This window comes from Leucopleurus acutus, assembly GCF_964270905.1.
Source record: "Leucopleurus acutus genome assembly, chromosome: 16".
Taxonomy (NCBI): domain Eukaryota; kingdom Metazoa; phylum Chordata; class Mammalia; order Artiodactyla; family Delphinidae; genus Leucopleurus; species Leucopleurus acutus.
In genome coordinates, this window is record NC_139158.1 from 1,001,591 (window position 1) to 1,029,283 (window position 27,693).

The 27,693-nt window shown below is 57.2% G+C and overlaps 1 protein-coding gene and 1 long non-coding RNA gene across 3 annotated transcripts in view; one reads left to right on the forward strand and one right to left on the reverse strand.

The window, feature by feature from the left end:
* Nucleotides 1-2,640: 2,640 nt before the first annotated feature.
* On the reverse strand, nucleotides 2,641-4,590 carry PSMG3 (proteasome assembly chaperone 3). Its single transcript, XM_082857090.1, has 3 exons — nucleotides 4,567-4,590; nucleotides 3,694-3,931; nucleotides 2,641-3,136 (listed from the first exon to the last, which is right to left on the reverse strand). The coding sequence occupies exons 2-3, from the start codon at nucleotides 3,907-3,909 to the stop codon at nucleotides 2,984-2,986; spliced, it is 369 nt and encodes a 122-aa protein (XP_082713216.1). The 5' UTR covers nucleotides 3,910-3,931; nucleotides 4,567-4,590; the 3' UTR covers nucleotides 2,641-2,983.
* Nucleotides 4,591-4,751: 161 nt separating this feature from the next.
* The window catches only part of LOC309973168, a 40,862-nt gene continuing 17,920 nt past the window's right edge, over nucleotides 4,752-27,693 (forward strand). The window contains exons 1-3 of one of the 2 annotated variants that reach the window (XR_014326815.1): nucleotides 4,752-5,222; nucleotides 8,413-8,487; nucleotides 11,111-11,176. This is a non-coding gene — a long non-coding RNA (uncharacterized lncRNA). Of the gene's footprint in view, nucleotides 5,223-8,412; nucleotides 8,488-11,110; nucleotides 11,426-27,693 lie in introns of those variants that run through there. The other variant, XR_014326816.1, reaches the window with a different exon arrangement.

Here is a 27,693-nt window from a genome sequence, read left to right on the forward strand (position 1 = left end):
GTCTTGATTTATAAGCGGAGCAGAGCAGTGAGGCACTGGCTTCAATGACGGAAGCCTTTGGTCTCAGCCCGTATTCTGTAATAGCTACCAGACAGCCTTGGGCAGCCGTGAGTAAGTGCTACTCGGGAAGGCGCTGGGGACCCTGGTTTCAATTATACGTCAGTTGCCCCACCATGTTCGGGGCGGGCGACCGCGGGACTGTGCAAATGACAGGGGCTCAGGTGTGTTTGCATCCTGGGGCCACCACTGATCACCTGGGGGTCTGGGCGACCCGCCCTGTCCTGCTGAGCCTCGACTTTCTCCACGGCCTACCTGCCTCTTAAGGGCAGTCATGAGGACTAGATGGCGTGTGCACTGCCAGGGCCTGGCTCGCAGGAGGCCCCCGCCCGGAGGCTGAATCAGAGCCAGGCAGAAGCACCGAGGCAAGCCTGCCTGCAGCGTGCACAAGGCGGCTGGCCCACGCCTCAGAGAGAAAGGGGTCCAAAATGAGTGTCAGCGAGGGCCCGGGTGGCGGGTGACCGGCGTGGACTCCAGGCTCTCCGCCCACGTGAAATCCCAGACCCGCTGCTCGGTGGCAGCCACGCCTCAGTTTCCTCATCTGACATGTAGATGAGAGCAGCGGCCTCGCGGGGTCGTCGTGAGGATTAAACGCGTTACCACGACTGCATGAAGGGCTGACCCCAGACCTCACCAACAGGCAGCGTGGGCCAGTCCTGTCGTTGTGCACTTCGGGGCCAAATCAGAAAACTACAGCTGCGAATATGAACTTAGCCCCAAGCTGGAGCCCGACCCACGGTTCAGGTTCCCCGCTGGTCAAGCGAGAGAAGCATGTTTCCACGGACAGTCACATCTGATTGTTAGATGAGGGGTGTGCATAATTACAGGCTGATTCTGAGCGAGGAGTCTCCTGGCCGGTTGTGCTGCAGTGTCATCGGACGGTGCCCTGCCCTTGCCCCCGGCCCAGGTGCCGGTTCTCCAGGGGTTGCCCGCCCCCTGGACCTGCTGACGCCCCGCACATCTCCTTTACTCCAGTGCCTGGTGTGCACCTGTGGATTTACCCGACTGTCCCCAGAGGGGACGTGAGCTCTGCAGGCTGATGGTCCCCCCCGGGAGGCTGCTGAAGGAATGAGCCCTTGAAGACAGCTTTCCTCCGTCCCACCTTCAACAAACTCACTAAGTTCTTTTCAAGTTGGACCAGCAGTGCAGCCTCTCCCATCACCCGTCCTCAGCAGGGGTTTCTAAAATCAGACTCAGGGGCTTCCCTGGTGGCGCAGTGGTTGAGAGTCCGCCTGCCGATGCAGGGGACACGGGTTCGTGCCTCGGTCTGGGAAGATCCCACATGCTGTGGAGCGGCTGGGCCCGTGAGCCATGGGAGAGGCCACAACAGTGAGAGGCCTGCGTACTGCAAAATAAATGAATAAATAAATAAAATCAGACTCAGGATTCCAGAGGCTTTTGGTTCCAAGAAAACCAAATTAAAACATCCTTTCTGATCTCATAAACGCTCGGATCCACCCCCGGTGTTCCCCGGAAGGGCATCCTAGCTGCCCACTCCGTTTCAGGATCCCAGCTGGTCTCTGCTTCCAGACCCCGGCTCTCACCTCAACTCTCCTGCTGCCCCTCTTTTCTCACGAGACTAAGAGTCAAACGGCACAAAGACTTACTGGTCTGGTCTCTAGTACGACCAGTGACTCAGGTCACCACATCTGGAGGGATGAGGGAGCCCAGGTGGGTCCCAGGCCTGGGCACCTACAGGCCGTCTTCTGTGGCAGACACACTGTCCTGAAGGCAAGCCTCGCCTTGCGCTTCCACCAACCCTTGGGGTATCTCCAAAGGGCAAACCCAGCCTGACTTGGAAGCCTTCAGTAGCTCCTCGCAGCTCAGGATCAAGTCCCAAGGGCTCAGCAAACACAGAAGGCCCTGGCCACCTGTCCCCAGCCCTCGGGCTTCACGTTCAGCCGGCCCCCAACACCCTACAATCTGTGCTTCTCCCGCCCCCTGGCCTTTGCTAGAAACACCCTCCTCCCGCGTCAGGATCCCCTTGCTACAGAGCCTTCCCTGGGCAGTGGGGCGCTGCCTGGTCTGCCCCACGCGGGCCCTCCCCAGCTGACCCTGTGCCCGTGGGGTGACGCACGTCTGCCCCCAGCCTTCAAGGACGTGGCTCCGGAGGCTAGGGTACCAGCGCACAGTGAGAACTCGAGCAGCGTCTGTGGAACGGAAGGCTCAGAGAAGTCACGGGCAGAGGGGCAGGATGAGAGTGCGAGCAAAGCCGGATGCCGGGAGCCGAGTGTTCACCCAACAGGTTCTCTTCCCCGCTGTGGTTCACCACAGTGAACCTACATGTGTGCCTGAAGGGTTCTCTTCCCCGCTGTGGTTCACTATAGTGAACGTACACTGTGCCTGAAGGGTTCTCTTCCCCGCTGTGGTTCACTACAGTGAACGTACACTGTGCCTGAAGGGTTCTCCTCCCCGCTGTGGCTCACCACAGTGAGCGTACACTGTGCCTGAAGGGTTCTCTTCCCCGCTGTGGTTCACTACAGTGAACGTACACTGTGCCTGAAGGGTTCTCTTCCCCGCTGTGGCTCACCACAGTGAACGTACACTATGTGCCTGAAGTTTGGTAGCGTTGTTAAGGACAGTGTTTTGGGATACACATTTATTTTTAATAAAAAAAAATTTCCCCCAACAATTCGTCTGCACACTGAGTGCCATGACTCGTTCCGCCAATTCTCAAACATGTGCAACTGTGTGGACCCAGGGCGGACTGCTTACAACGCCCCAGGACACATTCCACGTCCTCCCTCCACAGGTGACGTCAGCCCCCAAACCAAAGTCGGCCCGAGACATGCATGTTTCTTCCAGCTTCAAGGACCAAAACCAGATAAAGGCACTCCTTCTGACTGAGGGAGGGTCTTCAAATCCTTGAGAGGGCGTCTGAGTTGCCACGTGGCCCTGCTGGACAGCAGGGGTGGTTACTCCGCGGTCACCACACCTGGCATGTCCGGATCTCCTCTTTCAAGGCCGTCACCCCCTCCATGCTCTTGTCCTTTACGGCTAGGGCGAGAAGGACTGCTCTGTTTCCAGCTTCCTGAGACACAAACGCCACCAGATTCTTTGCGAAGACGTGGATGAGAGGCTGGCGAAGGCAAGGAGAGACCACTTTAACTGCAAGAAACCTGTTTTCTTCTTAATGCCTTAACCGAGTACCCCTGAGGGACCCAGAAGGGCTTCCCACACCACCATTAAAGCACCACCCGGTAAGTCCAGCGCGACAGCGATTCAGATTCAACAAGACCCTCCAGACACTCCAGCCATAAACACACTGCTAAGGGGCATCATTAGATCTGTCTCCTCAGTGCTTTCTGGCTCCTGTCTCTTCCAGCTATTTTTACTCTCGAAGGACCCATGTGGGTCCGCAGAGGGAAACCCTGTCAAATGTCACAGGTGATCTTTCCTGAGCGGAGTAGGCACTCACCACCATAACGTGCTATGACAGGGTCAGAACGAGGGAAGGCCTACATTACAGAATCAGCTCGTCCGGGAACAGCAGCCCCCAAGGGCAGGCGGATGCCCTCAAGTGCACGGAGGCTGCGGAAAATGCTGTCCTGGGCTGGAGGCAGGTCTCGCCTACCAGATGCTCCACACCCGTACAGACAAATTACAGGCACGGGGAGCCCTTCCCAACCACTTTACCTCGTCCTGCCCGAGAAGGACTTTAGTGGTCAGCACGGGCTTGCCAACGTCACTGGTCACATTGCTGGGTTCCAGGGAGACCAGGGTACCCATCTTCCCGAACTGGGTCACCACCACCAGGATGTGAGTGCTGAAGGCTGTACAGACCACCTGGGTGGGGACCCCACACACCACTGCAGTCTTCTCTTTCGATATCACCAGTGGCTTACCTTCCATAGCTGGGACTGCTCGATGGCGCCTTCAGTTTACGTTAAAAAGATAGAAAAAAAAAAGTCAATCGATCAATGGCAGGTAGCCTTGAGGCTCCAAGAATAGGCACTATTGGGCATTAAAACAGAAACACAAGTAGGCCCATTCAAAAGCCTGTGCCTGTTCATCCATACGGCTTCATTCGCCCGGAACTTTCTGGATCCCTTAACTAGACACATACGTATAAACAGACAGGCGGGATGTCAAAATACACTTTCGCCTCTGGAGGCAGCTGAGAACTCCCCTTCCCCACGCGTCGGTCCCCGCCGTCCTGCATCACTGTGACCCCCACCGCATCCCAACGGCTCTCATTTGAGTCTTGGGGGCCTCAGTCGTGCCATCGCCCGGGGGTGGGGGCGGGGGGGAGTAAGCGCCGCAGGTGCAGAAACCCGGCGGAGCGGGGGGCGGCGCCCGCGTCACCCCTCTAGTCCGCACACTGAGGTTTCGTTTTCTGCGTTTGGGGAAACCATCGGTCCCACAGGAGAAGCAGCACCCCCACCAAGGCGGAGGGCAGAGGGCGGCTGGAGCCGCCCGGGGCCCGTGGGGACGCCCACCCCCTCCTCCCCCGTCCGGCCCTGCCAGATACCCAGCAACCCCGCCGCCCGCCACGCAGCCCGCGCTCACCGCGCCACGCCCGGAAGTGACGCACATGGGCAATGCGGGCCCGCCCCCCGGCAAACCCCGCCCTTCGAGCCGCAGGCCTGCGCGCTCGCTCCGCCGCCCCCCGGAAGTGCGGCTTCAGGCTTCCGGTCCCGCCGGCGGCTTCCGGTCCCATTGGCGGCTTCCGGGCCCTGGGCAGCGGGCTTTGGTGCTGCTGGGCAGGGACGGGCTCGGTGCCGTGTCAGCGGGAAGGACCTGCACCGCCCCCCCCCCAACCTGCAGGCCTCGGCTCCTCGGTTCCAGGCCCTCAGTCGAGGGGCCTGGGGCTTCTCCAGAAGGGGGTCCGCGGGCCTTCCTGCCGGGGACCCTGCAGCTCTTTGGTCGGGGAACCTCAGGAATGGGGTCTCGGGCCCCTTGGCCGTGGGCTCCAGGACCCTCACAGAAGCACAGGGAGCTGAGAGAGAAAAGCAGGGCCGGAGGGCAGTTAAAGCGCTGAAAACCTTCCACTCAGGACCGTTGACATAGGGCACAGGAGACCTCAGTCATCCCCGAATACCGTGTGGACTGAAAAAACAATGCACCACCTAAAAGTTGAGAGTTACGTTTTATTCGGTGGACAAGACTGAGGACTTAAGCCCGGGACACAGCATCTCAGCTAACTCAGGGACTGTTCCGAAGAGGTAAGGGAGGATCCAGGGTACTTAGGGGCTTTGACAACAAACACCGGGTAGTCGGAACGTCAGAAGACGCTGTGCATTAAAGAAAACCAGACACCTCGAGTTAAGGAATTTAGTGCTTTTCTGGGTATGGGAAGATGCCAGAGTCTGGACTCACAGAGATCGTTCCTTTGATGTGCACCTCAGCTCTGTGGGGCCAGTATCTTTTGCTTTCCACCCTGAGGAGTCCCCTCAGGGTGCAACGTCCGCGGGCTGTGACGGGATGGCTTGTAGGTTGCAACATCCTTTGTTTACTGTTATGGCAGGTGACATTTTTCACTTAAAACCGCAGGGGCCGGTGGGAATTTACAGCCAAGGAGCAGCGTTAGTTAGGTCAGTGGGTGGGAAATTACTAAGAGGAAACATCAGGGGGTTGGGGGTTTCTAGCCAAGGAAACCTAGCAGGATTCTCGCTGAAGGTAGGCCTGGGCGGTATCAGACCACCTGGGGGTCGGTGGGGGTTGAGGAACCGATCAGACCTGGGGGGGAGGGTATCAGATATGGAGGATGGCGAGGGCAGTTCTTGCTAAAATTGGAAAATGCAGAAGTCCAAAAAGGGGAGGCCTGGTTGAAAAAGAGTTTGGTGTAGGAGAGAATCTTTGTCAGCGTCATAACAAAGGCTTTTTAACCGCTCTAGGCAGTGCCAGGGGATTCTGCCCTCAGAAGCCCATCTGGGATATCCTCCCATGTCCAAGGGCATAATAAGAATAGCTGACATTTATTTGGCACTTAGTATGTGCCAGGCGTTGTTCTAAGTGCTTTCTTTTTTTTTTAAATTTATTTATTTAATTTATTTATATTTGGGGCCACGTTGGGTCTCCGTTGCTGCGCGCGGGCTTTCTCTAGTTGTGGTGAGAGGGGACTACTCTTTGTTGCAGTGTGTGGGCTTCTCATTGCGGTGGCTTCTCTTGTTGCGGAGCACGGGCTCTAGGCATGTGGGCTTCGGTAGTTGTGGCTCGCGGGCTCTAGAGCGCAGGCTCAGTAGTTGTGGCTCGCGGGCTCTAGAGCGGAGGCTCAGTAGTTGTGGTGCACGGGCTTAGTTGCTCCGCGGCATGTGGGATCTTCCCGGACCAGGGCTCAAACCTGTGTCCCCTGCACTGGCAGGCGGATTCTTAACCATTGCGCCACCAGGGAAGCCCCTAAGTGCTTTCTCTATAGTAACTCATTTAATCTTAACATCCCCATTAAGTAGAGTTGTTATTTTCCCGGTTTTATAGACAAGATGTTCAGGTTCAAAGAACTTGCCCAAGGTCACAAAGCTGATAAGGGCTGGATCTGGGCTTCGGACCTTTACCCTTAATTACTGGTCTCTCAACGCAGCTCCGGGTAAAGGGGAAGACGAGGGACAGTGCTGCCCTGTAGCAGGATGATTTCTGGTTCCTCCCAGGGATTCAGAGAGCCCCCCAGCCCCCCGCATATCTTCCCTTTCTCCACGCTGGAAGTGGTATTGGCAGGGTGGGGAGTCTTGCCTGATACTGCAGTAATTTGAGCCTTGAGACTCTTCCTGAGGGGATGAACACCCTTCAAAACCGCACACTCAGAAGGCTTTCTCTCCGGCTCCCTGACAGGCCTGTCAGGGCACACTCTACCCCACCCCCAGCCTGGTCTGTCCATATCACTTAACCCCTTAGGAAGCTTTGGGACCCCTCATGCCCTTACCGCCTTTTCTCATGATGTAATTAAGTCAAATGAAGCATGTTCATTCCACAGTGATTTCTGGTGGCCTAAAAGAAAAAGGCAAGTCTACAAAACATTATCAGAATAGACATAAAAACCAAGAGGAAACTTGTTTTTTGAGCTTTCTTGCAGCCAGTTCACAGTGGGAAAGGTTATGAGTTCGTGGTTCCAATACTCAAAAAGGAAGAAACATATCAATTTCTCAGGAGAGTCTAATTTTTTGTTGGTTCTAAATTTAAACACACATCCACCCCCCACACACCCCAAAAGCCAATTGCCAATGTATTGCCATGTGAAACCTCTAAAAGGTTCATTTACTTTTATTCACCAATTCATGCATTCTCTCTCTGTAGGCAGATTGGTACAAGAAATCTGACCCTCCCCACACCAAAAACAAAAAAACAAAAGAACCCTAAGTCTGAAATAAGCTCATCACTTTTATAAAAGAGATGTTGGAAGAACAAAGCGGATGATGTTTTGATGACACTGGCTGTGTTTTGGTCTAGATCTTCGATAAAGACTAAGTTTGGAGGAAACGAGGTGCGAAGGCTGTCCTCGGGTGGGCTGGTGGCAGTCCGGGGAGGAGGCTTCTTGGTAGCCTAAGTGGATGTGTGGGCAGAGCTTACACACTTACAGTAGTGGAGCAGGTGCTCATTGCCTGCCACTGACCATTCTCCAGTGCAAGATGGAAATCAGACTGGAAAGGAAGGTCCCTCAAGTGAATTCACTTAAAATGGGAATCAAATAGTAATGATGTCAATGGTGGGGCAAAAGATTTTGAGAATTTATCGTGAGAAAGGAAAAACGGGGGGCATATCTTGCACTTGTCTTGTATTCAAGGAAACTTAGGTTCTGAATGCAATTATAAGTTAATTTGTAGAACCGACAAGGAATTAATCAAGTGTTGATTTGGCAGGCTCATAATTTTTCCAACAAATTGTGTGATAGCTCTCCACATTCTCCTTCACGTCATGTGTGATTTTCTCAGGTGCGTTATGAAGAAAGAGGATCAGTTGCGCTAAAATATGCAAGAGTGCCTTCCACTTCCCCAAGAGCCTCTCTGATATTCGAGTCACTTCCTGTGGGAGCAGCAGCCTGTCATTACCTTGTCACATTCGTGGTCCTCAGCTGCACGGCCAGGCCCTCCCACTCTTGCCAGTTGCTTTGGGCTAGATCTGAACATCCCTCAGTATTATTCCATTTATGGACTTTCTGAAATCTTGCATCTTCCATAAGATTTACAATTTGACTTGATTTGCACTGTACTTCCACAGCCTCACAACATGATTCCCAGGCCTTTCAGTGTTGGGTGTGTGTGTGTGTGTGTGTGTGTGTGTGAGAGAGAGAGAGAGAGAGAGAGAGAGAGAGAGATTCTGGAGCTATACAGGGAGGGGTGTTTGAGTGGAGCCCAGTTATGTAAATGGTCAATTCATTCGTGAAACTCTCTGTGCTATGAGAATATCTGTTTTCCCCTGCAGCCTCCTGACCGCAGGTACCCAGGTAGCCAAAACTTGGACCAAAAGGACCTCCTGGGTAGCACAGTCTCGGAATGGGTAAGGCTTTGCCAGGGTTTGCCTGAGTCTCGTAGAGGCAACATCCTTCTAAGTTTTTGTGAGACATGGTAATAGGTGGAACCACTTTATTTTTTAAATTTAAAATAATTTTTTAGCCGCGCCTTGAGGCTTGCGGGATCTTAGTTCCCCAACCAGGGCCTGAACCCAGGGCCTGAACCCAGGGCCACGGCAGTGAAAGCACCGAGTCCTAACCACTGGACTGCCAGGGAAGTCCCAGAACCACTTTATTTACATAAATTAATAATCACTGTCACTTCTCTTGGCCGGTATTTTAAGAGGCGCTGGGTAGCAGTTGTCGGAGATTACATTTGTGAGGCGGGCCTGAGACACAGCCATCAGATATCTTTGACATTTAGATTATAGATATTTTGGAATGAGTGAGGGAAGCTGTAGCCATAGGATTTTTCAAGTGGAGGTGACAGACACAGATGTGAAACCGCCTTCTGCCCCAGAAGGAGCACAGGTGGGCTTTTCTGTGGGCTGAAAAGGCCCAGAGCGTCGCGTGATGTCTTCCTCCGCCTCTCAGCTGTGCGGGCGTGTGGGCCCTACTCTCACACGGGCTGTCCCCGTGCTGTGGTAGGATCAACAGCCTCCACAGCAGGAGCTGTCCCTTCCCCGTATATCCAGCGACAGTCCCAGGATTGAATCTCCCTAGACCAACCTGGGTCGCGCGCCTGTCCTTGAACCAATCACTGTTTAAAAAAAAAGTTACTGTTGGGAATTCCCTGGCCGTCCAGTGGCTAGGACTCGTCGCTTTCACTGCTGTGGGTTCAGTCGCTGGTCGGAGAACTGAGATCCTGCAAGCCATGCAATGCGGCCAAAAAAAAAAAAAAAGTTAATGTAAAAGCAACTTCCCATGCATCTGGGAGTTTAAAAAATAATTCTAAATAATGTATGTCAAAGAAGAGATCGTAGTGGAAAGTACCAAATATTTAGACCTCCCCACTGGAAACCACTCGTCTACTTTCTGTTCCTACGGCTTTGCCTGTCCTGGGCATTTCCTATAAACGGGCTCACACTCTGTGGCCTTTCATGTCGGCTTCTCTCCCTCAGCCTTCGAGGTTCATCTATGTTGTGGCCTGTGTCAGTGCTTCGTTCCTTCTGGAGAAACCCATTCTTGCTTGTTCAGTAATGGGGAGGATTAAATGACATCCCATTTGCAAAAGGGCCTCGTTTAGGGCCTGGCACATACAGCGCGCTTGATAGAGTCTCCTTCCGTTCATGGGTCGTTGGAATCCACTGGCAGTGCCCCACGCACAGGCCCTCGTGTGATGGGTGGCTCTGGCCTCTCCACGCCCAGGCTTTTGCAAGGAGCAGAAAGACCAGGAGGGCGATGTAAACCCACCTGCCCAGTCCCCTAACCGTTAGGGCTGTGAGGTCCTTAATGCCACCATCCCGTCTCTGGAGAAAGGCTGTGATGATACCGAAGCTGGGTCTTTCTGTGACAGGACGTAAATTCCTAAGCTGGCACGAGAGCTGCAGAGGCAGCGAGGCCCAGCACGGCGACCGGGGTCAGCCTCAGGGCTGTCTGCAGCTCTCCCTCAGCTCGGCAGCCCTGCAGCCAAGGGCAGAGGGTCTTGGTGCTTGTGGACCCTGGTTGTTACCCCCAGCCTCGCCACTGGCCTTTCTCTGCCCCCAGCGGGTACGACCTGGTCTTGTGGCGCGGCTGCATGCCCAGCAGTCACCTGTGTGGCACAGTGTCTGTGTGCTCAGCGGTCACAAAGACCCGTGACTAAGCAGCAGCTCGGAAGTAAGACAGTTCTAACCAGGGGCTCCGGGACACAGAAACGACCTTTTACTGCACCCAGTTATCTAGAAAAAGATAGTGAACAATTAATTTTTTATAAACCAGGTTTATCCAAGTTGAGGGAAGGGATAGGATATAAAGATTAAAGGCAACCCACTGAAAATCACTTATGTTTTATTACGGAAACAAAACCCTGAGACTACGTGAAATTCGAATTTTTCCCGAGGGAAATGAATGAATACCATTAAAACTGAGCCCAGTTTATAAGGGTCCAGGGAGCTGTTCACCCAGAAATGGCATAAATCCTCTTCCCAGGGAGCATTTAAAGATCATTTCTGAGAAGCCTGCTGCCCAGGGTCAGAAGTGAAAGCATCACTTTCCCGTGGAGGCCGGTGGTGCCCTGTGGGGCAGGCGCTCGCTTTGTGGCCTAGGGGTGCCCTGAGCTTTGGAGTTTTATGTCAGCAGGAGTATTTTTATTTAACGTCACATGGTCAACACAAAGAAAATGCTCTATTTTTGGACCTAATTCCAGCAGGGCACAGAATTGAGAGTTTAGCTTGTCACTTTGTTTTCTGCCGAACTTAGTCAAGCTCAAATATTACAATCTTTCTGTTCCTGGAGTGAGGCTTCCTGCCCTCGTTAGAAATATTGAAAACTGCCTTGTACCCACATCTTGCACTGTTTGTTTAGTTCTTTAATAAATGAAACCTTAATCCATGTGCAATTTCTGAAAGCCTTTCTTTCAATATTTTAAGAAGTTATTTCCCCTGATAAGAAGCCGTCTTGTTGCCCCATGTCAAGCCAAACGACAAAGCCTGCCAGGCTGGTTATTGTTCGTACTCTTTTCTTTTACAGGGAGAGGACGGAAAGCCAGCGTGCGGCTTTGATAAACGTTTGCCCAATTGGATCGCATTCAAGTTGGTGTGTAAAGCAGTGGGTCCAGAGTGGTGGGTGGGGCTAGGGAGGGGGCAGGATGAAGTGGAAAGAAACCCAAACCCTGCCCCCAGGACCTGGCACTAACTTGCTGATGACCTTGGACAATTCCCTTCCCTGCTCCGGGCCTCTGTTTCCTCATCTGTAAAATGGGCAGACTGGCCGGGTGGCCTCCAGGTGCCTCTGATCCATTCCTCTGTGCTCCTGCCCTCTGATGGGGACAGGGCCCTGGGGGATGGACTGGAGTTGGTTTTGTCTGAGCAGGGAGGGAGCGGAGTGGGCTGGGAGGTCGGGGCGGGCCCGCCTTCCTGAGGGCCCATTCTGTGTCTGTGGGCTGGGCCCAGGGCCTGTACCACATGGAGGTTCTGAGAAGGTAGATTGGGCACAGCACATGGACTTTCTGACCAACAGAACTTTCCAGGAATGCCAGGGCCTTCCATGGGAGGTGGTGATCGCCCTCCCTGTGGAGGCGTTGGGACCAGGTGGTCATCGGGGCTAAGGACGGTACCAGGATGTCTGCGCTGGGGAGACTGGACTTGAAGTGTTTTTTTTTTTTTTTTAATTTATTTATGTATTTATTTTTTTTGGTGTTGGGTCTTCATTGCTGCACGTGGCCTTTCTCTGGTTGCAGCGAGCCAGGGCTACTCTTCGTTGTGGTGCGCGGGCTTCTCACTGCAGTGGCTTGTCTTTGTTGCGGAACGCGGGCTTGAGGCACATGGGCTTCAGTAGTTGTAGCACACGGGCTCAGTAGTTGTGGCTCGCAAGCTCTAGAGTGCAGGCTCAGTAGTTGTGGCGCGTGGACTTATTTGCTCTGCGGCATGTGGGATCTTCCCAGACCAGGGCTCGAACCTGTGTCCCCTGCATTGGCAGGCAGATTCTTAACCACTGTGCCACCAGGGAAGCCCTGGACTCAAAGTGTTTTGAAGGCCTTTCCAAATCCCAGCGTTTGTGGTTCTGTGTGTCGAGGTGAACTGATGACCACAGAAGATGTGGCTAAATCCCACTAGAGTGTCCCCAGCGAAACACACAGCTAAACTCAACAGGGTCCGGCCACACCAAGTGCTGGCAGGAACTGGGAGCAACTGGAGCGTCGCTGCCTTGCTGCTGGGAGGACCAGTCAGGGCGGGCACTGTGAAAAGCAGTTTAGCTGCTTCTCATAAAGGGGAATATACACCTACCATGTGACTCAGCAATCCCATTCCTGGGTATTTACCCAGGAGAAACGAAAATTATGTCCACACCAACAATTATGTTCATAGTGGCTTTCTTCATAGTGACCAAAAACGGAACACAACCCAGCAGGTGAACGGGTAACAAACTGGGGTCCATCCACGCGATAGGTCATTACTCTGGGCATGTGACAGTGTGGATGGACCCCAAAACAGTACAAGGAAGGAAGGAAGCCGAGCACAGAGGGCAGTGCGCTCCGCGAGTCCATTCATGTGATGTTCTGGGAAAGGCAGCATTATGGATCAGTGGTTGCAGAGTGGGGGTGAGGGGCAGGTTTGAATGCCAGTGGGGGGGCGCCAGGGGATGAGGGATCTGCTGTATCTTGGCTGTGATGGTGTTTGCAGGACTGTGTGTTTGTCTACACTCTTGGAACCGTGTGTCATGAGTGAATCCTAAGCTGTGTAAATTGAAGAAGGGCAAGTAAATGATTCAAGCAAAGAGCAGACAAACGATAGGAAACTCTCACCCCAACCGAAAGCAGGCGCCGCCTTTGAATGCAGGCCTGCCACTCCCATTAGGATGGCTAACGTGCACGCACAGACGTAGAGGAAGCACGTGCTGGCTGGGGTGTGAGGAATCGGCGCCCTCGGGCACTGTTCACGGGCTGTAAAATGGTGCAGCCGTGGCGTGAAAGCCACGTGGCAGTTCCTCAAAACACTGTGATCCAGCAATTCCACTTCTGGGTTTGCCCAAAAGAATTGAAAGCTGGGTCCTGAAGCGATATGTCAACATGCACACCCACGTTCACAGCAGCATTATTCACTGTAGCCAGAAAGTGGAAGCAACCCAAGTGTCCGTGCACAGACAGACGGACACACAGTGTGGTCTGTCCCTACAGTGGGAACTCGTTCAGCCTTAAGAAGGAAGGAGATCTTGACGCCTGTTACAACGTGGAGGAGCCTCTTTTTGTAAATTTGTTTTTTAGTGGTTTGAGAGACGGCAATTTTTAAAAATTAATTTATTTTTGGCTGCGTTGGGTCTTTGTTGCTGCGCGCAGGCTTTCTCTAGTTGCTGAGAGTGGGGGCTACTCTTGCAGTGCACGGGCTTCTCATTGCAGTAGCTTCTCTTGTTGCGGAGCACGGGCTCTAGGCACGCGGGCTTCAGTAGTTGTGGCTCGTGGGCTCTAGAGAGCAGGCTCAGCTGTGGCGCACGGGCTTAGTTGCTCCGCAGCATGTGGGATCTTCCGGACCAGGGCTTGAACCCGTGTCCCCTGCATCGGCAGGTGGATTCTTAACCACTGTGCCACCAGGGAAGTCCTGGATGAGCCTTTAGAATATTGTGCTCAGTGACCTAAGCCTGTGTGGGTGCCGAGGGTCCAAGGGCCCTGTCCTGTAGCCCATGGTGGGGAGGGGGGCAGACACGGAGCCAGGACTGACAGGTGTGGCGAGCACCGGGGGGGCAGTGTGGGGCTGGGGCCCAGGTTCCAGGGCTCTTCGCAGCTGGGTGCCGCCAAGCCGTCCTCAGGAAGCTGCAGCTCAGCCGGGTCCCAAGTGATGTCTGGGGAGTGGGCAGCTGAGTGATGGAACAGGTGGGCAAGCGTCTGGCACTCGGAGGTTTTGGATTCACTTTTTCACACCTAAGTCCCGGTAGATGGAGTCTTATTTCTTTTCTTCTTTCCTGAAATTTACTGATACCATTGTTGTTGTTAGAATAGCTAACATGTTCATACCCTACAATATCCCAGTACACAGAGGGATCCAGGGTGAAGCCAGCCTCTGTGCACAGCAGGTGTGGCCAGTGTCCTGCCCAGGTGCTGTCACCTCAGCTCCTCAGTGCTCACAGGTGTGCTTCCCACTGCCTGGGCCTGCACTGCATCGCTGGGGGCTTTCTCTGAAAGTGTTGAGCTCGCTCATCCATCCATGCGTCCATCCATGTGTCCATCCATCCGTCCATCCATCCGTCCATCCATCCAGGGGTGAAATGTTTGCTTGGTCACTCAGTCAATGAACATTTTCTGTTAGGAGCTGGTGTGAGGGGACCCCCAGATGCCCACCACCTCACTGCAGAGAAGAGACCAATGATGAGCAAACAGCTCAAGGTCAAGGCAGTCAGGGAGAAACAGGAGTAACTCCACCCCGACAAACGGAACAGGCAAGATTTCAAAGGAGGTTGAAAGCAAGGTGGAAATACTCCCCTAGAAAAAGAACTTTGAAAAATAAGATGGACCTATAAGCAAAGAGGTCCTAGAAACACAGGGTCTACTGCCTGGTGAAAAGCTCAGTCATGACACTTTGTCACAGACGTAACATTTTGGCGTGGTGGGGGTGAAGAATTAGTTGGGACTTTTATCAGTTTCCATGGTCACACATTTCTGTACTATTTGAATTTTTAGCATATTTCAGAAAAGAAATAAAAAGGGGAAAGAAGGAAATATACTCCTGGCCGTGGTGGCAGGGGATTTTGCACCTTGTAGATGCACCCAGAGCCCCCAGGCGAACCCAGGCCGGGATCTGAGTTGGGTCTGGCAGGAGTGAGCTGCAGGGCGGCCCCCAACCCCAGGGAGAGCTGGGTGGGGAGTGCCTGCGTTACCAGAGAACACCTCTGGGGGGCAGCAGAGGCCACAGAACGCTCTTAGCTTGCGGAGCAGGGACAGGGCTGAACCCAGTGTGGGCGGAGGAACGGAGGAGCCCTGTTCTCCTCTGCGCCGGGGAAGGGGGTGTCCTCCTCCCCTCGAGCCTTCCCACCCCCATCCACACTAGGGCAGGGCTGGCCCCCTGCCTCTTCCCCAGAGGCCGGGAGCCAGTTCTGTTCTCCGTCTCTCTCCCCTGCCCACCCCTCTGTCTGTCTCTCTCCCCACCCCCACTCCCACCTGCTTCTCTGCGTGTCTCCCTCTCCCCATCCAAAGAGTCATCTAATGACAAACCTCTTTGTCCTTCAAAGGTGTCGACATCTGTCATTTACGTCACAGGCACTTGCAGAGCTTGTTCTGAGGGCCGGACCCTGAGCTATGCACTGTAGGGCTAGCAGGAAGTCCAAGTCCAACCCCAACCCCTGGGGAGACCGTAGGGCACTCACAGCTAACAGGATTATAAATCAGACCACAGCATGAGCGTTAGAGATCAGGACTAGGGAATACAAGCTGGGCTGGACTGTCAAGGCCGTAATGAAGCACAGAGTGGGTGTGCATGCTGGCCACTGGGTCCTCCACAGTCGCTATGACTGGGCCTCAGGTTTAGCTTTGAGCTTCCTGGTAGCCACAGAGAAAAGGGAAACAAGATCAGGCACCCAGGTACCCACCTCCCTGCTCGTGGTCAGAAGCGCCAGGCTGTCCAGACTCCACAGGGAGGACTGTCTTCCTCTCCCAGGCTTTCTGGAGGGGCCACTGAGGTGTCAGGGCGACACCTGGGCACTCTCACTGCCCCTTGCTGGGATGTAACCCCAAAGCATCACTCAGACAGCACAGGAGGGTTGGGGGGATGGACAGCAAGGACCCAGCCTCCCCTGGGGCTAAACCTTGAGGAATTGAGGGCCTTGACATTCTCTGAATAAATAGCAGGGCTCTAGGCCAGGTTAGGTTTATATTTTTATAACTTAAAAAAATTGAGGCATGAAGTACATGCAGTAGATGCACTTGGTGTGCCGTCCTGAGTTTTGACAAACGCGTGTGATCGTATAACCGTGACCGCGGTGCCCCATCTGCCCAGTTCCCTCCTGTCCCCCAGCCCCCGTGACCCCTGGTCTCTTCTCTGTCCCCGTAGTTTTGCCTTTTCCAAAATGTCATCTGAACAGAACCCCGTGGTATGTGCTGGCAGGGCTGTTGAGGGGGTGAGCTGTGCAGGCATGCGTGTGTAAGTGTTTGCATGTGTGTGTACCTGTGTGCGCGTGTGTTTCCGGTCCCTCCTCGTGCGCCAGTGGCCCCGTCCGCCCACCACCCTCTCTGCCTGACTTGCCACCTCCGCTAGGGATGAGCTCCCTTGGGAATGAACCTCCATCGCTCGTCAGCTGACAGTCCCCCCTTGTTTTCAAGTGGTTCCTAACTGCCAGCCTCCAGTGAAGGGCATGGCCCCCACTCCACCTCCTGGGCACTGCTGGGCACTTTCGTAAAGACACACGAGTGACATCGGAAAGTGAGGCTGTGGCGTGGGGACCCCGTGGGTACAGCCCCTGGAGGGGCCCTTGTTCTGCTGTGCCTCGTGTCCGTCCTCCCCGTGGGACGCTGGGGGCGAGCGGGGCCATGCGGGTACCTCCGTCCTGGCTCTTGGCATCCGGCTGTCCTGGCGACCCTCCAGCGTGAGAGAAGTCAGACCTTCGGGGATGGGGGGCACACAGTGGGGGCTTTTTAATGCATCCAGGTTGTGGTTCTGCTGAACCCTCCCGGGCGGCCAGTCAGCTGCCACCAGCGATCCCCCGATGTCCCGGCCACCCGCTCTGGGGGGCAAGCTCTCTGCGTTCCCGCTCAGCTCACCTTCCCCGCTCCCGCCTCCGCGGCTGGCCAGGAGCCCCGAGCCCCGCTGCGGCCGCCGGAGGAGCCGAGGCCCGAGCCTTTCCCTCCCCACAATGAGCGTCAGGCTGGCTGTGTCCTGGTCCTGGGAGGACAGCAGGTTTTGCAGAGCGCGGCTGGGATGCTGGCGAGGAAACTGGCAGTGGCCTGCCCCTTACTGTTACGGTTGCCCACACGCTGGGCCTCGCGTCGCCTCGGGCCCTTAGAGGGGCTTCTCCATCCGCCGCGTGTCCGGGGAGGCTCCAGCGCCCCTGCACAGGGCTGGGGGCAGGGGAACTCACTCTGGGACGAGGCCCTGCAGAGCAGGCCCCTCCTGGGGAGCCCGGGTCTGGGTGCGGGTGGCACTGCAGGGCGAGGAGGGGGGTGGGTCTGCTGCCAGCTCCTGCCCACCCCCCTGCACATCAGACTTGGCTGCATCCCCAGGAGGCAGTCCGGCAACAGCCTCCTGCACCTTCTCTCCTGTACCGGAAGGGCGTCCCTGCTCGCGGCCTGCCCTCTACCCGCTTCTCTCCCGCCGCCATGGGTCTGGTTTCCCTCCGCAGCCCCCAGGGCCGAGGCCCCCGACAGCCTGCGCTCTGGGAGCAGAGTGGCCTGAAACCAGAGACATGAACGCCGGGGGATTTGGCTTCAGCTCATTAGACGGCATGAACCCGCCTGCCGAAGGATCCCAGCCTGCGCCCGCCTGCCTGGTCTGTTAACGTCGTCCGGGCCTCGGGCTAATTTGTTTAGCTGTGCCGATCGGTTGAAGGTTGATTCAATTGGACTAGGGTTATTTATTTGTGCCCGGATTTGCTGAGTGTCATTGGAGGTACGTGAGGTCTTCATTACGGTGGCGAGATGGCTTCATTAGGGTGACGGCCACTCCTGCCCTCCCCCGACCCCCCTTCTCCGAGCACCCAGGCCCCCTCCCACCTAGGGAGGGCGTGGCAGCCTTGGGGGGCTGGTTCCCTGGTGCAGCCTGGCTTGGGGGGTGAGCACTGCGTTGAGGGTCCAGAGACCCAGGTTCTGATCCATGCTCTGCGTTGACCACCTGTGGCTCTGCTCAGGAAATGGTCACTCCTAAACGAGTTTGGGTGACCTGCTCTCCTGCAGTCATCCCCCCGGAAGGACCCTAAAGGCATCCACCTCCCCAAGCCTCAGTTTTCCCATCCACAAACTGGGAACACCCATCTTCCCTCTTGCCGCCTCCGGGGTGGGCTGCCTAGTCTGCGAGCCCCTGCGACTTGTGCACTTGGCGCCAAGGTCACAGGGAGGGCAGGTGGGGTCCGCGGGCCGGCAGAGCGCGCTGCCCGGAGCTGGGCTCTCTCTCCAGGCAGCTGGGAATGATGGATGGATGCGGGGCTGCCCTGGATGAGCAGACCTGGCAGTTTGCCGCTCGCCTGCCCCGGGGTCAGACGCTGGCTGGTTCCTCTTCCCCGTCCTGTGTCCTCCTAGCCCGTTCTGGGTATCGACTCTGGGGCTTGTGCCTGGGGCCGTGGGCGGGCAGGTGGGAGGCCCCATCCCCGTGACAGGGCTGCTCTCCGGGTGCCCCCCTCCCAGCCAGCAGGCGCTCTGGCACAGAGCAGGCACCGAGGATAAAAGCGTTCTGGGTGGAGCTGGAGGGCCCAGGTCACAGGCTAGAGCGACTGAGGTCAGCGGAGGCGAGCACGGGGTGGGGGTGCCCGCCAAGGAGTACCCGCCGTGCCCCGAGAGTGCCAAGAGGGCTGGAGTGCTGGCCATCCTTCCCCATCGCTGACGTAGGAGCCCAGAGCAGGGCAGGGTGGGCAAAGGGTCCGGGGGAAAGATCCTGCCCACGCTCCCCACCCAGGGGCACCCCAGAACCAGCGGGCTTGTCCTTCCATCCCTTCCAGGAGAGGAACCAGAGCCGTAGCCAAGCGTCCCCCTGGGTGGTATTTCCTAAGCGAATACCCTGTGTTCTAAGAGCTCAGTGGGTCTCAGCAGCTTAGGCTGATCCCTTACCTGAACCTGGGGGAATCTGAGGCCCAGAGAGGGGAAGGAGTGCCCCCAAGGTCACACAGCGCACTAGGGGCAGAGCAGGGACCACTGCTGAGGGCCACACGAGGAAGAGACTGGTACTGACCCAGGAGCCAATCCCTCCATCTAAAGACATTTGTTAAGGCTCAGAGAGGTTAGGTGACCTCTCTAGAGAGGTTGTCCAGGGCTGCACCGCTGCTCCACTGAAGAACTGACTGCAGACCTGTCTGCTTCTACACCCATCCCTGTACCATCCTGTGCAAGACAGGCATCAGGGCTGTTCTGGGAAAGACTTGGGGATCTCCCTGGAAGCCAACCCTGAGAGGAGGGTCTGAGAAGGAGTGCTGTCATGGGGAGGTCCTCTCAGGGCAGGGGGGGGTGAGTCAGGGAAGGGTACATGTCGCCCTGTGGACGGCTGCGGCTCCCCCCTGCTCAGGGCCCTGGGCGACACTGTGGAGCATCCCTCAAAGCCATCCCCCTCCAGGTATTGAGGGTATTTCTACACCAACTCCATCAGGCGCTGGTGAATGTCTGTGTCCTGGACCATCTCCTCCTGGGATGTCTCATGGTCCTCATGTCACCAGGAGGAGACACCAGATGGAAAAACTGAGGCTCAGAGAGTCTTGACTGGGTCAGAGCCCAAAGCAGCCACACCAAGAACCCTTCCTTCCTTTTCTCCAGCTGGGTCCCACCCCTCATCAGGCTCCTGTCCCACCAGGCCGTGAGCCCCCAGGGAAGGGTTTGTTTCTAACTCACCTGAATGCCCCCAGCTGCCCGCATGCCCTGGGCCCCAGGAGAGGGTCAGTCGTGTCCTGGGCCAGTGTCTGGATGGTCTGTCTGACTTACCGTGTGTTGCAGTTCGCTGTACGACAAACCATACAACAGTGATTTTACCATAGCTCATGACTTCGTGGGCCAGGGATCCGGGCTGGGCTCGGGTGGGCGGTTCTTCTGCGCCACATGGCGTTGATGAGAGGCCATCTGGGGCAGTGTTTGTCCTGTGGCTGGCTTATCACTGAGCCTCATGTCTTCCAGTTTCCTCCATGCTGTAGCAGGCGTCAGAATTTCCTTCCTTTTTAAGGCTGAATCATATCCCATTGTGTGGATGGACCACATTTTGTTATCCATTCATCCACTGATGGTCACTTGAGGTTGTTTCACTTTTTGGCTACGGTGAATAATGGTGCTGTGACCATGGGTGTACAGGTATCTGAGTCTGAGTCCCCGTACGCTCTTTTTGTGTGTGTGTGGCCATGCCACATGGCATGTGGGATCTTAGTTCCCTGGTCAAGGATCCAGTCCGTGCCCCCTGAAGTGGAAGCATGGAGTCCTAACCACTGGACCACCAGGGAAGGTCCCCCGCCATACACTCTTGAGCGCACAGATTAAGGGGAGGGGGTGCAGGCTCCACATCAACGGGAGGAGGGCAGGGACTTGCAGCATCTTCGGTCCACCACGCTGTGCTGTGCAGAGAGAGGGGTTGCCTGGACACTTTGGGTCACATAGCAAATAGGGAGGCGACGGCAGATGGTAGGGGAAAGGGGAGCTGGGGGCCCGCTGTCTGGGGTCTGGGAGGATGGGTGGGAAGCAAAAGTGGCCTGAGAAGTGAAAGCAGGGGCTGGAAGCCTCTGGAGAGGGCGGGGCTGTGGTCCTCAGGTCTGGCCCAGGGGGGTGTGGTTTCAGAGGACACAGGTGGCCTGGGTGTGAGTCTGGGCTCTGCCGTCCAGGAGCTTTGTGACCTGAGCTCTCAAATGTCCTCCCTTGGGAGATGGGGGGACCTAGCACAGCCGCCCTCGCAGGATGTAGAGAGAATTCAGCGGGGAACTCCTGCAAGCCTCTTGCCTGGCTCTGTCAACCGGGTGATGAGAGGGGCCGTAGACTCGCCTCCAAGGGCCCAAGGTTATGCCCACATGGATCAAAGTTGGCAGGGCTGGGGCTGGGGGCGGGTGGCTTCCCAGAGGACCAGGCAGAGAAGGGCTGGCGGTTCCCTGTGGTGTAGCTGGGCTCACCCATCTGCGGCAGCAGCCCGGGAGTCTCCCTCCCAAGGCCGTGGTGCTGGGCCGGCTCCCTTCCCGGGCCCCTGCCCTTGGAAGCCTGGACCAGCTTCCCTACTGGGACAGGGCCGATCGGGGGAGCCTTCCAGGGCCTTCTCACATCAAACTTGGGAATGGGTGACATCAATCCCACGCCATTCCAGTGGCAAAGCATGTCGTGGGCCTGGCCCAGACCCAAGGGAGGGGAAACAGACTGCTCCTTGGTGGAGAGAACCACTGTGGCCGTACCTGCAGGCAGCTCCCCCAGAGTCCCGGCCACGAGAGTGCCGGGCGTGATGCCCCACCACCATGGGCTGGGGCCGGGAGCCCCTGACTCTGGCGGGGGTGGGGACACTGGGGCCTGAGCAAACGGCACCGGGAGCGTCCACAGGCGCTCGGTGTATGCTCAGGGCGTGATGTACGGGGGGGTGACTAAGTCAGCCATGCTGGACCCGCCGGCCAGCAGTGGGTGTCCTGCCCTGGCACCTGGAGGGCTGAGGCTGGTGGGGGGGCACCTTCCTCGGGTCGCTCCCTGCCCCCCGCTCCCCGAGCAGAATCCTGCCCGCACCGTCTCCCCGAGCCTTTCCTTGCACGTCAGCCAAGTTCCCATTCCCCCAAGGCTGCCTCACCAAATATTCCTTCTTTCTCATCACCATAATTGTTCATTTGTAGGTTAAGCTGCACCTGGGGTTCTCAGAAATCCACTCGCTCCCTTGCAACTTGCCAACTTCTCCAATGTCTCGTCCTCCTCTGCCTCATTCCTTCTTCTTCTGGAGGAGGAACCTGACCACGGCGGGGGGGCGGGGGGGCGGGGGGTGCGTGGCAGCTCCCGGTGCAACCTGTAGGGCTTTGCCTGGAAACGGTGGGACTCAAGCCACGCTCTCAGCTGGAGAGAAGGCAGCCCGATCTGTCTGTCTGTCCTCCCTTTCCAGGCACCGTGGACTAGAAAGATTAGTCAGGCTTGACCAACATTTTCCAGCACCTTCCACGTGCCAGGAGCTCTCTTGGTGCCCCGGTGATATTATCTTGTTGAACACTGAAGACCACACCCCGTGCGGTCCGCATATTGTCCCCAGAGAACCAGGCTCAGGAAGGTGTGTGGCTGGCCCCAGGTCAACTGGACGGTGATGAGCAGAGGTGGGATTCCAGTTCGGCTGGGAAGAGGAGACCAGTGGATAGGAAGCTATGGCGCAGAGGGCTCATGGCCTTGGGGTGGCACCCCTGTCAGGGGCACAGCACTGGCAGAGCAGGTGGTAGGGAAGCTCGATGTCCCGTGAAGGAGCGGAAGCCACGGCTGGGGCTGGGTCCCGTCCTCCGTCCTCCGTGCAGCTCGTCAGAGCCCTCGGCCTCAGGGAACTCTGCTCACCTGCAGCGGCACCCGGGACGTTATCAGGAGGGCGGCAGGACCTGTTGGTCAGGCCGAGTGCTGGCGGGGCGGAGGCAGGAGCCCTCCGGAGACTGGGAACAAGGCCAGAGCCCAGGCGGACTGGGCACCTCGGGGCCTGGGGAAGCTGTCACCTAGCAGGGCTGGCAGAGGGCCGCACAGGAGAAGAGGCCTGATTGACTGCAGACCCCAAGCCCAGAGGCACCCCTGCTGCTATTCCGCCAGTTCCTGCCTTTCTGAGATGGTCCAGGGTCCCCCTCCCGCCCTGCAGCAAGAGGGCCGGAGCCCCAGGCCAAGGGTGCTGTTTCCTCCCTCCTTCCCTCCCTCCCATCCAAGCAGCCAGCGCACATCAGTACAGGGAGGGAGCTCTGCTGGGCGTGGGGATATGGTGGTGACATGATCACAAAGGCCACTGTTTAGCAGGAGAGGGAACAAACAGGAAACGACAGGTCCGTAATGTGTGCTCCGGGGGCTGAGCCTTGTGGGAGGAATAACGGGGCCGCCGGCTTGGGTTGCAGGCCTGGGGAGTCCCTGATGAAGGGAGATGAAGGGACATTTGGGCTGGGGCAGCGGGGAGGCGAGCAGGCCATGGGGATGGAGACGGGGAATCAGCTGTGTGAGGGCCTGACGATGCGGGGTGGGGACACAGGTGAGATGGGGGGCTGCCATTCGCTGAGCAGCTGTGTCCTGGGCCAGCAGGTGGGCTGGGGCAGGTGCAGGGCCCCTCGCTGCACTGTCCCCCCCCCCGGCCCCCACCGGCATCTCCTCATCCAGGACACCTGCCCGCCCCGGCTGGAGCAGGCCTGAGTCCTGGGGGAGGGCCGTGGAGACACAGACAAGCCTCTCTCCTCGGATGACAGTATCACTCGTCACTGACAGGAAGCAGCTCTGCGCTTCCCACAGACCCTGAGGGGTTGGGCCGTGTGTTTTTAACCCATCATACAGATTATTATTCCATTAGCGGAGTCACACAGTGGGGGCCGCGGGACTTTCATCTCCAAAAGGCCTTGCGAACATTGATCACTAAAAATTAATTAAAGCATTCTAATCTCCAAATGCCTCTAGGCTGCAATATTCGCTTCCTGTGTCAGCTGAGAGAAACACAGCCCTGGTTATGGGAAGCTCCTGGTGGGGGCATTGTTCACAAGGCGGTGGGGCAGACGCCAGACACGTGGGGAGAAGGGGTGAGCGGCCCTGTCCCCCCAGCCCCGGTCCCTCCGGCTGTGCTGTACTGGGGATGGAGCCCAGTTCTGTGCTGAGGTCTCGTGCCCTCCTGCAAGGAAGCCGTTTGCCAACCTTGAGGGCTGTGTCCCTCTGCTGCTACATCCCCGGGGGGATTTGAGGAGGAGAGGCTGCGTGATGCTGGACGACCCCCCACCCCGGACCTCCATTTCTCATCAGTTACTTGGTCTCTGGGACCCCTTCCCATCCTGATTCCCCCAAGTCCGAGAGAAACTGCTGGCACCCTGCTGCCTTGCCAGGCTGACTCTCTGGTGTAAACTCCAGTTCAGCCAGAAGGTTGAACTAATAATGCAGGTTCTCCGGATTCACTATGTTCCCCGAGTTTCCCTCCCCTTGGGAGCCCTTGATGTCGGATGAGCAGATTTGGGGAAGCAGAGTGGCCGGGCGGCGGGCCGTCCTCGGGGTGGACCAGGGCAGGCTCAGTAGGTGTCGGATGCAAAGACCCGGGGGCCTTCTGCCTGGCTGCCGTGTGCCTCGCGTGTGGACGTGTGTGTGCACGGTGTGTGTGGCCCCTACAACCCAAGATTCAGAAAGCCAGGGCTGTCCAGGCCTTCATGGCCTGACGGGTGCTTGGGGATGGGCGTGCCCGGCCACGCGCCCCAAACACACGGAGAAGGGTTAGGCCTGGTCTCGGGACTGTTGGGAGGGTGCTGCTGAAGCAGGTTTTGCAGGCCCCAGGGTGCAGGGGACGGTCCTGGTCAGTCCTGACTTAGCAGAGTGCAGGGGGTCAGGGAACTCTCCAGCTGGCCGCAGGGCGGTCCAGCGCCTTGGCTGGTGGCAGGACTGGAGTGGACGTCTGGTGAGCAGGGGGCCGTGGCTGAGGGTCCCCGTCGGAGGCCAGGGTGGGGCGTGCTGGTCCAGGGCTCCCGGGAAGGGCTCTGATGATGGTGCCGCCACGCTGGCAGCGCTGACGGCTGTTTGTGCCAAGCTTGTGGGCGTGCGGGGTGGGATTCTGCGGAGTAGCGATCAGCAAGGGAGGCTCTGGAGTGACGCTGGGAAGGCCACGCAAACCGGAGCCCAGCCAAGAACTGGGAACCGGAGCCTCGCGGAACGAGCCGCAGCGCTGCGTCTGGGTGAGGGCCGCCTGGCCTCCCATCCTGGCGCGGCCTCCGAGGCGCTGCGCACCCCGGGTGAGTCGGTCCCTGTCTCTGAACGGCAGCGTCGTTGTAGGCAAGGCCTGAACTCTGAGGTGCTCTAAGAGGTAGAAATCGTGCATGTAAAACACTGGCCCAGGGCCCGCCTGGTCCGGGGAGGGACACAGCCCATCGGGGTACTTAGTGGCTGATCGTTGACCCGTTACGGAGCGAGCCTTCTCCAGGGCTGGGGAGCGCGAGCGCACACGGCTGCCTTCCAGGAGCTTACCTCCTCGCTGAAGGGACAGACGTTCAACAAGCAGCTCCAATCTAGTGCACTGAGTGCTGTGATGGGGAAAGAGGGACTGTGTGTGCCCAGAACAGGGGGTGGGGTTCTCAGGGGAAAGGTCCATGAAGAGCTCTCCCAGCTTGGACCTAATGAGTGAGTAGCTCTTCTCCAGGTGAAGCTGTGTAGAGAGTTCTGGAAGGAGGAGCCAGCGTGTGCATAGGCCTAGGGAGAACGAGTGTGCGCAGACCGTGAGCTGACAATGGTGGTGACTGTGACGGTGATGGGGATGACAGTGATGATGGGGGTGACGATAATGGTGATGATAGGGGTAATAGTGATGGTGGTGGTGGAGATGATGATGGTGATGTTTATGTGATGATGGAGGTAATGGTGGCAGTGATGACGATGGTGGTGACTGTGGTGACGGCAGTGATGATGAGACAGCAGTAGCAGCAGCCTTCTCCACCCCGGTCAGGGCTTCAGGTCAGCTGAGGGACCAGAACAAGAGCGCTGGCTCGTTAGGGATTGGCCGACTTTTCCTGTGCTCCTTTGCTCTCCGGTCCCTCTGCCTTTCCCATGGTCCCGTGCAGACTACACCCCCTGGGTTCCTCCTGCCTGTCTTTGGACAGGGCTTTGGTCTAAGCCACGTCCCATCTCGGGGATGAGGACCACCCAGGCGTCCATGTCCCTCAGCTGTACCCCAAGTCCTCCACGGATGGCCACTCCCAGTCTGGTCAGTTGAGGGGGGTGAGTCTCCACCTTGGAAGGGTAGGCCACCTCTCCCTGGTCCCCTCACCAGAGCAGCCCCTACAATGAGGTGACAGCGGGCAGCTGCTAGACCGCTGTTTCCAAGGCTGGCTGCAACCAGGGGCCTTATCAGGCAGGACTGACCCCTCTGACTGTCCCCTGAACCCATCCTCCTGGACCCAGCTACACCTTCCAACTTCTTCCTTAAGAGCAAGTAATTGGGATTTGAAATTAAGACCAGTTTGGAGGTTCTAGAAATCCTGTAGGGACCCCATGTGGTCATGGTGCAGCTTCTATTGGAAATGAACCAATCTGTGAGCTTCTGTCCCTAAGTGGCCCCCAGCCCACATGGGCACTGGCTGGGGAGCCCATGCTCCCCTTCCACCTGTGACAGGGAGCTGGCTGAGAACACAGGCCCTTCCCAGAGGTGTGGCCCCACGCTTTCTAGTCTCCTCCAGACCCTCCAAAGGCGTCCATGCCCCGCCCTGGCCTCCTCCCTCACACCGCACCCCGCATCAGGCACTCAGTGGGTACCAGGCGTGGAGCTACGCTCACCTTTTTACGGATGACAGAACTGAGGCCCACGAGGCAGACCTATCCAACCTCTGAGCCCGAATGCTTAGCCACGAGGCCACGGCCCAGCTCACTTCCGCCTCCCACCGTGTTCCAGCCACATGAGCTCCCCGCAGTCCTGCTCATGTGTACTGGCACAGCATCCTGACACTAGCAAAACAATCATCCTTTCATGTTCCCTTGATGCCTCCCACCTCTGGGGCTGAGCCCTGAGCTGCCTCAAGGCCCCTGGGTGGGGAGGACAGACAGGTGAAAGAAAGGTCAGCCCAGGGTGCGAGCCAGCTCACAGCGAGGGGAGCGGTTGGGACGGCCAGGCTCTGTGAGTGAGAACATCCTCTCGGTTCCCTCGACTCCTGTTTAGCATTTCAACGCCAGGGCTGGCAGTGATGTCCTTGAGCCTGGCTGGTGAGCGAGGGCACGAGAATCCTGGATGGGGTGCAGTAAAGGGCAGTTCTGGTCCTGGTGACGGTGGAGAGGCAGGGAGGTGGGGAGGGGGTCGGGGGGAGTAGCCAGGACCTCTGGCGTCCAAGGGGCTTTGGGTGTGGGGACACACGAGAACTTGGGGGCTTCCGCCCTGGTGCAGCGTGGGGAGACTGAAGGCCCCTCGGCTGTGCCCTGCCCACTTCTGACACAACATAGGCAGGAAGAAGCCAGGAAGATGAGCAGGACAGGGTCCTGGCTCCGCGCGCCCGTGTGGAGCTTGGAAGTCCCGGAGGCTGCAGATCAGTAGGGAAGGGCCGTCAGGGATAGAGAGGCCGCAGCCTGGGCGGACGTTGTGACCGGGGCAGACGGCCTTGAGAGAGGACGATGCGGAGCCGTCCTCGTGCACGTGGCAGCAGCGTGGATGCCCGGCCCTCCCCGCAGACGTCCCCGCAGGACCTGATACGCTCACCAGCTTGGCAAGCAGCCCCCAGCTTTTAATCTGTGGGAGAAGCGACCTTTTATGTTTCAGATCACATGAAGTTAATTTGCACTCCAAGTTCAAGAGAGCTCCTGAGAAGGTACAAATGTGATTTCTTAACAGCTGTTCCTGTAGGACTCAACATGACAGAAATGATGAGAAGTAAGGATTCATTTTTAGAGAGAAAGAGATGCTCTCTCCGCAGAGCCAGCCCTGGATGGCGGCCATCAGATGAGAAGAGCTGCGGGAGCGTGGGGGGCCAACTGCTCACCCTGTACGATGTTCCTGACCCACAGCTATCCTATTGCTGCTTGAATACCACCAGTGATGGAGAGCTCACCACCTCGAGGGCAGCCACATCTAATGCTGGTCGGGTTGGCTGTGGGAAAGTCTCTCCAGTGTTGGGTCAGATCTGTTCGTCGATTGTGCTCTGCCCTCTGAAGATGTACAAATCACCGCCCCCCTCCTGTCTGGTGTCATCCTCCCCTTCTGCTGACCACCTCCAGTCCCTCAACCGTGTGTCCTAAGCTGGTGTCCGGGTCCTCCCATCCTGTCCCTGGGGGTGTTCTGATCTGCCAGTGTCCCTGAAGTCAGGCACTCAGAACCAAGCAGAAGGTT

What these genes read in the sequence shown, in the direction of transcription:
- PSMG3 (XM_082857090.1), bottom strand. Translation starts at nt 3,909, where the DNA reads ATGGAAGGTAAGCCACTGGTGATATCGAAAGAGAAGACTGCAGTGGTG. An exon ending in TCCTTCTCGGGCAGGACGAG is followed by an intron (nt 3,137 to 3,693) that starts GTAAAGTGGTTG and finishes TGCCTTCGCCAG; the next exon opens with CCTCTCATCCACGTCTTCGC.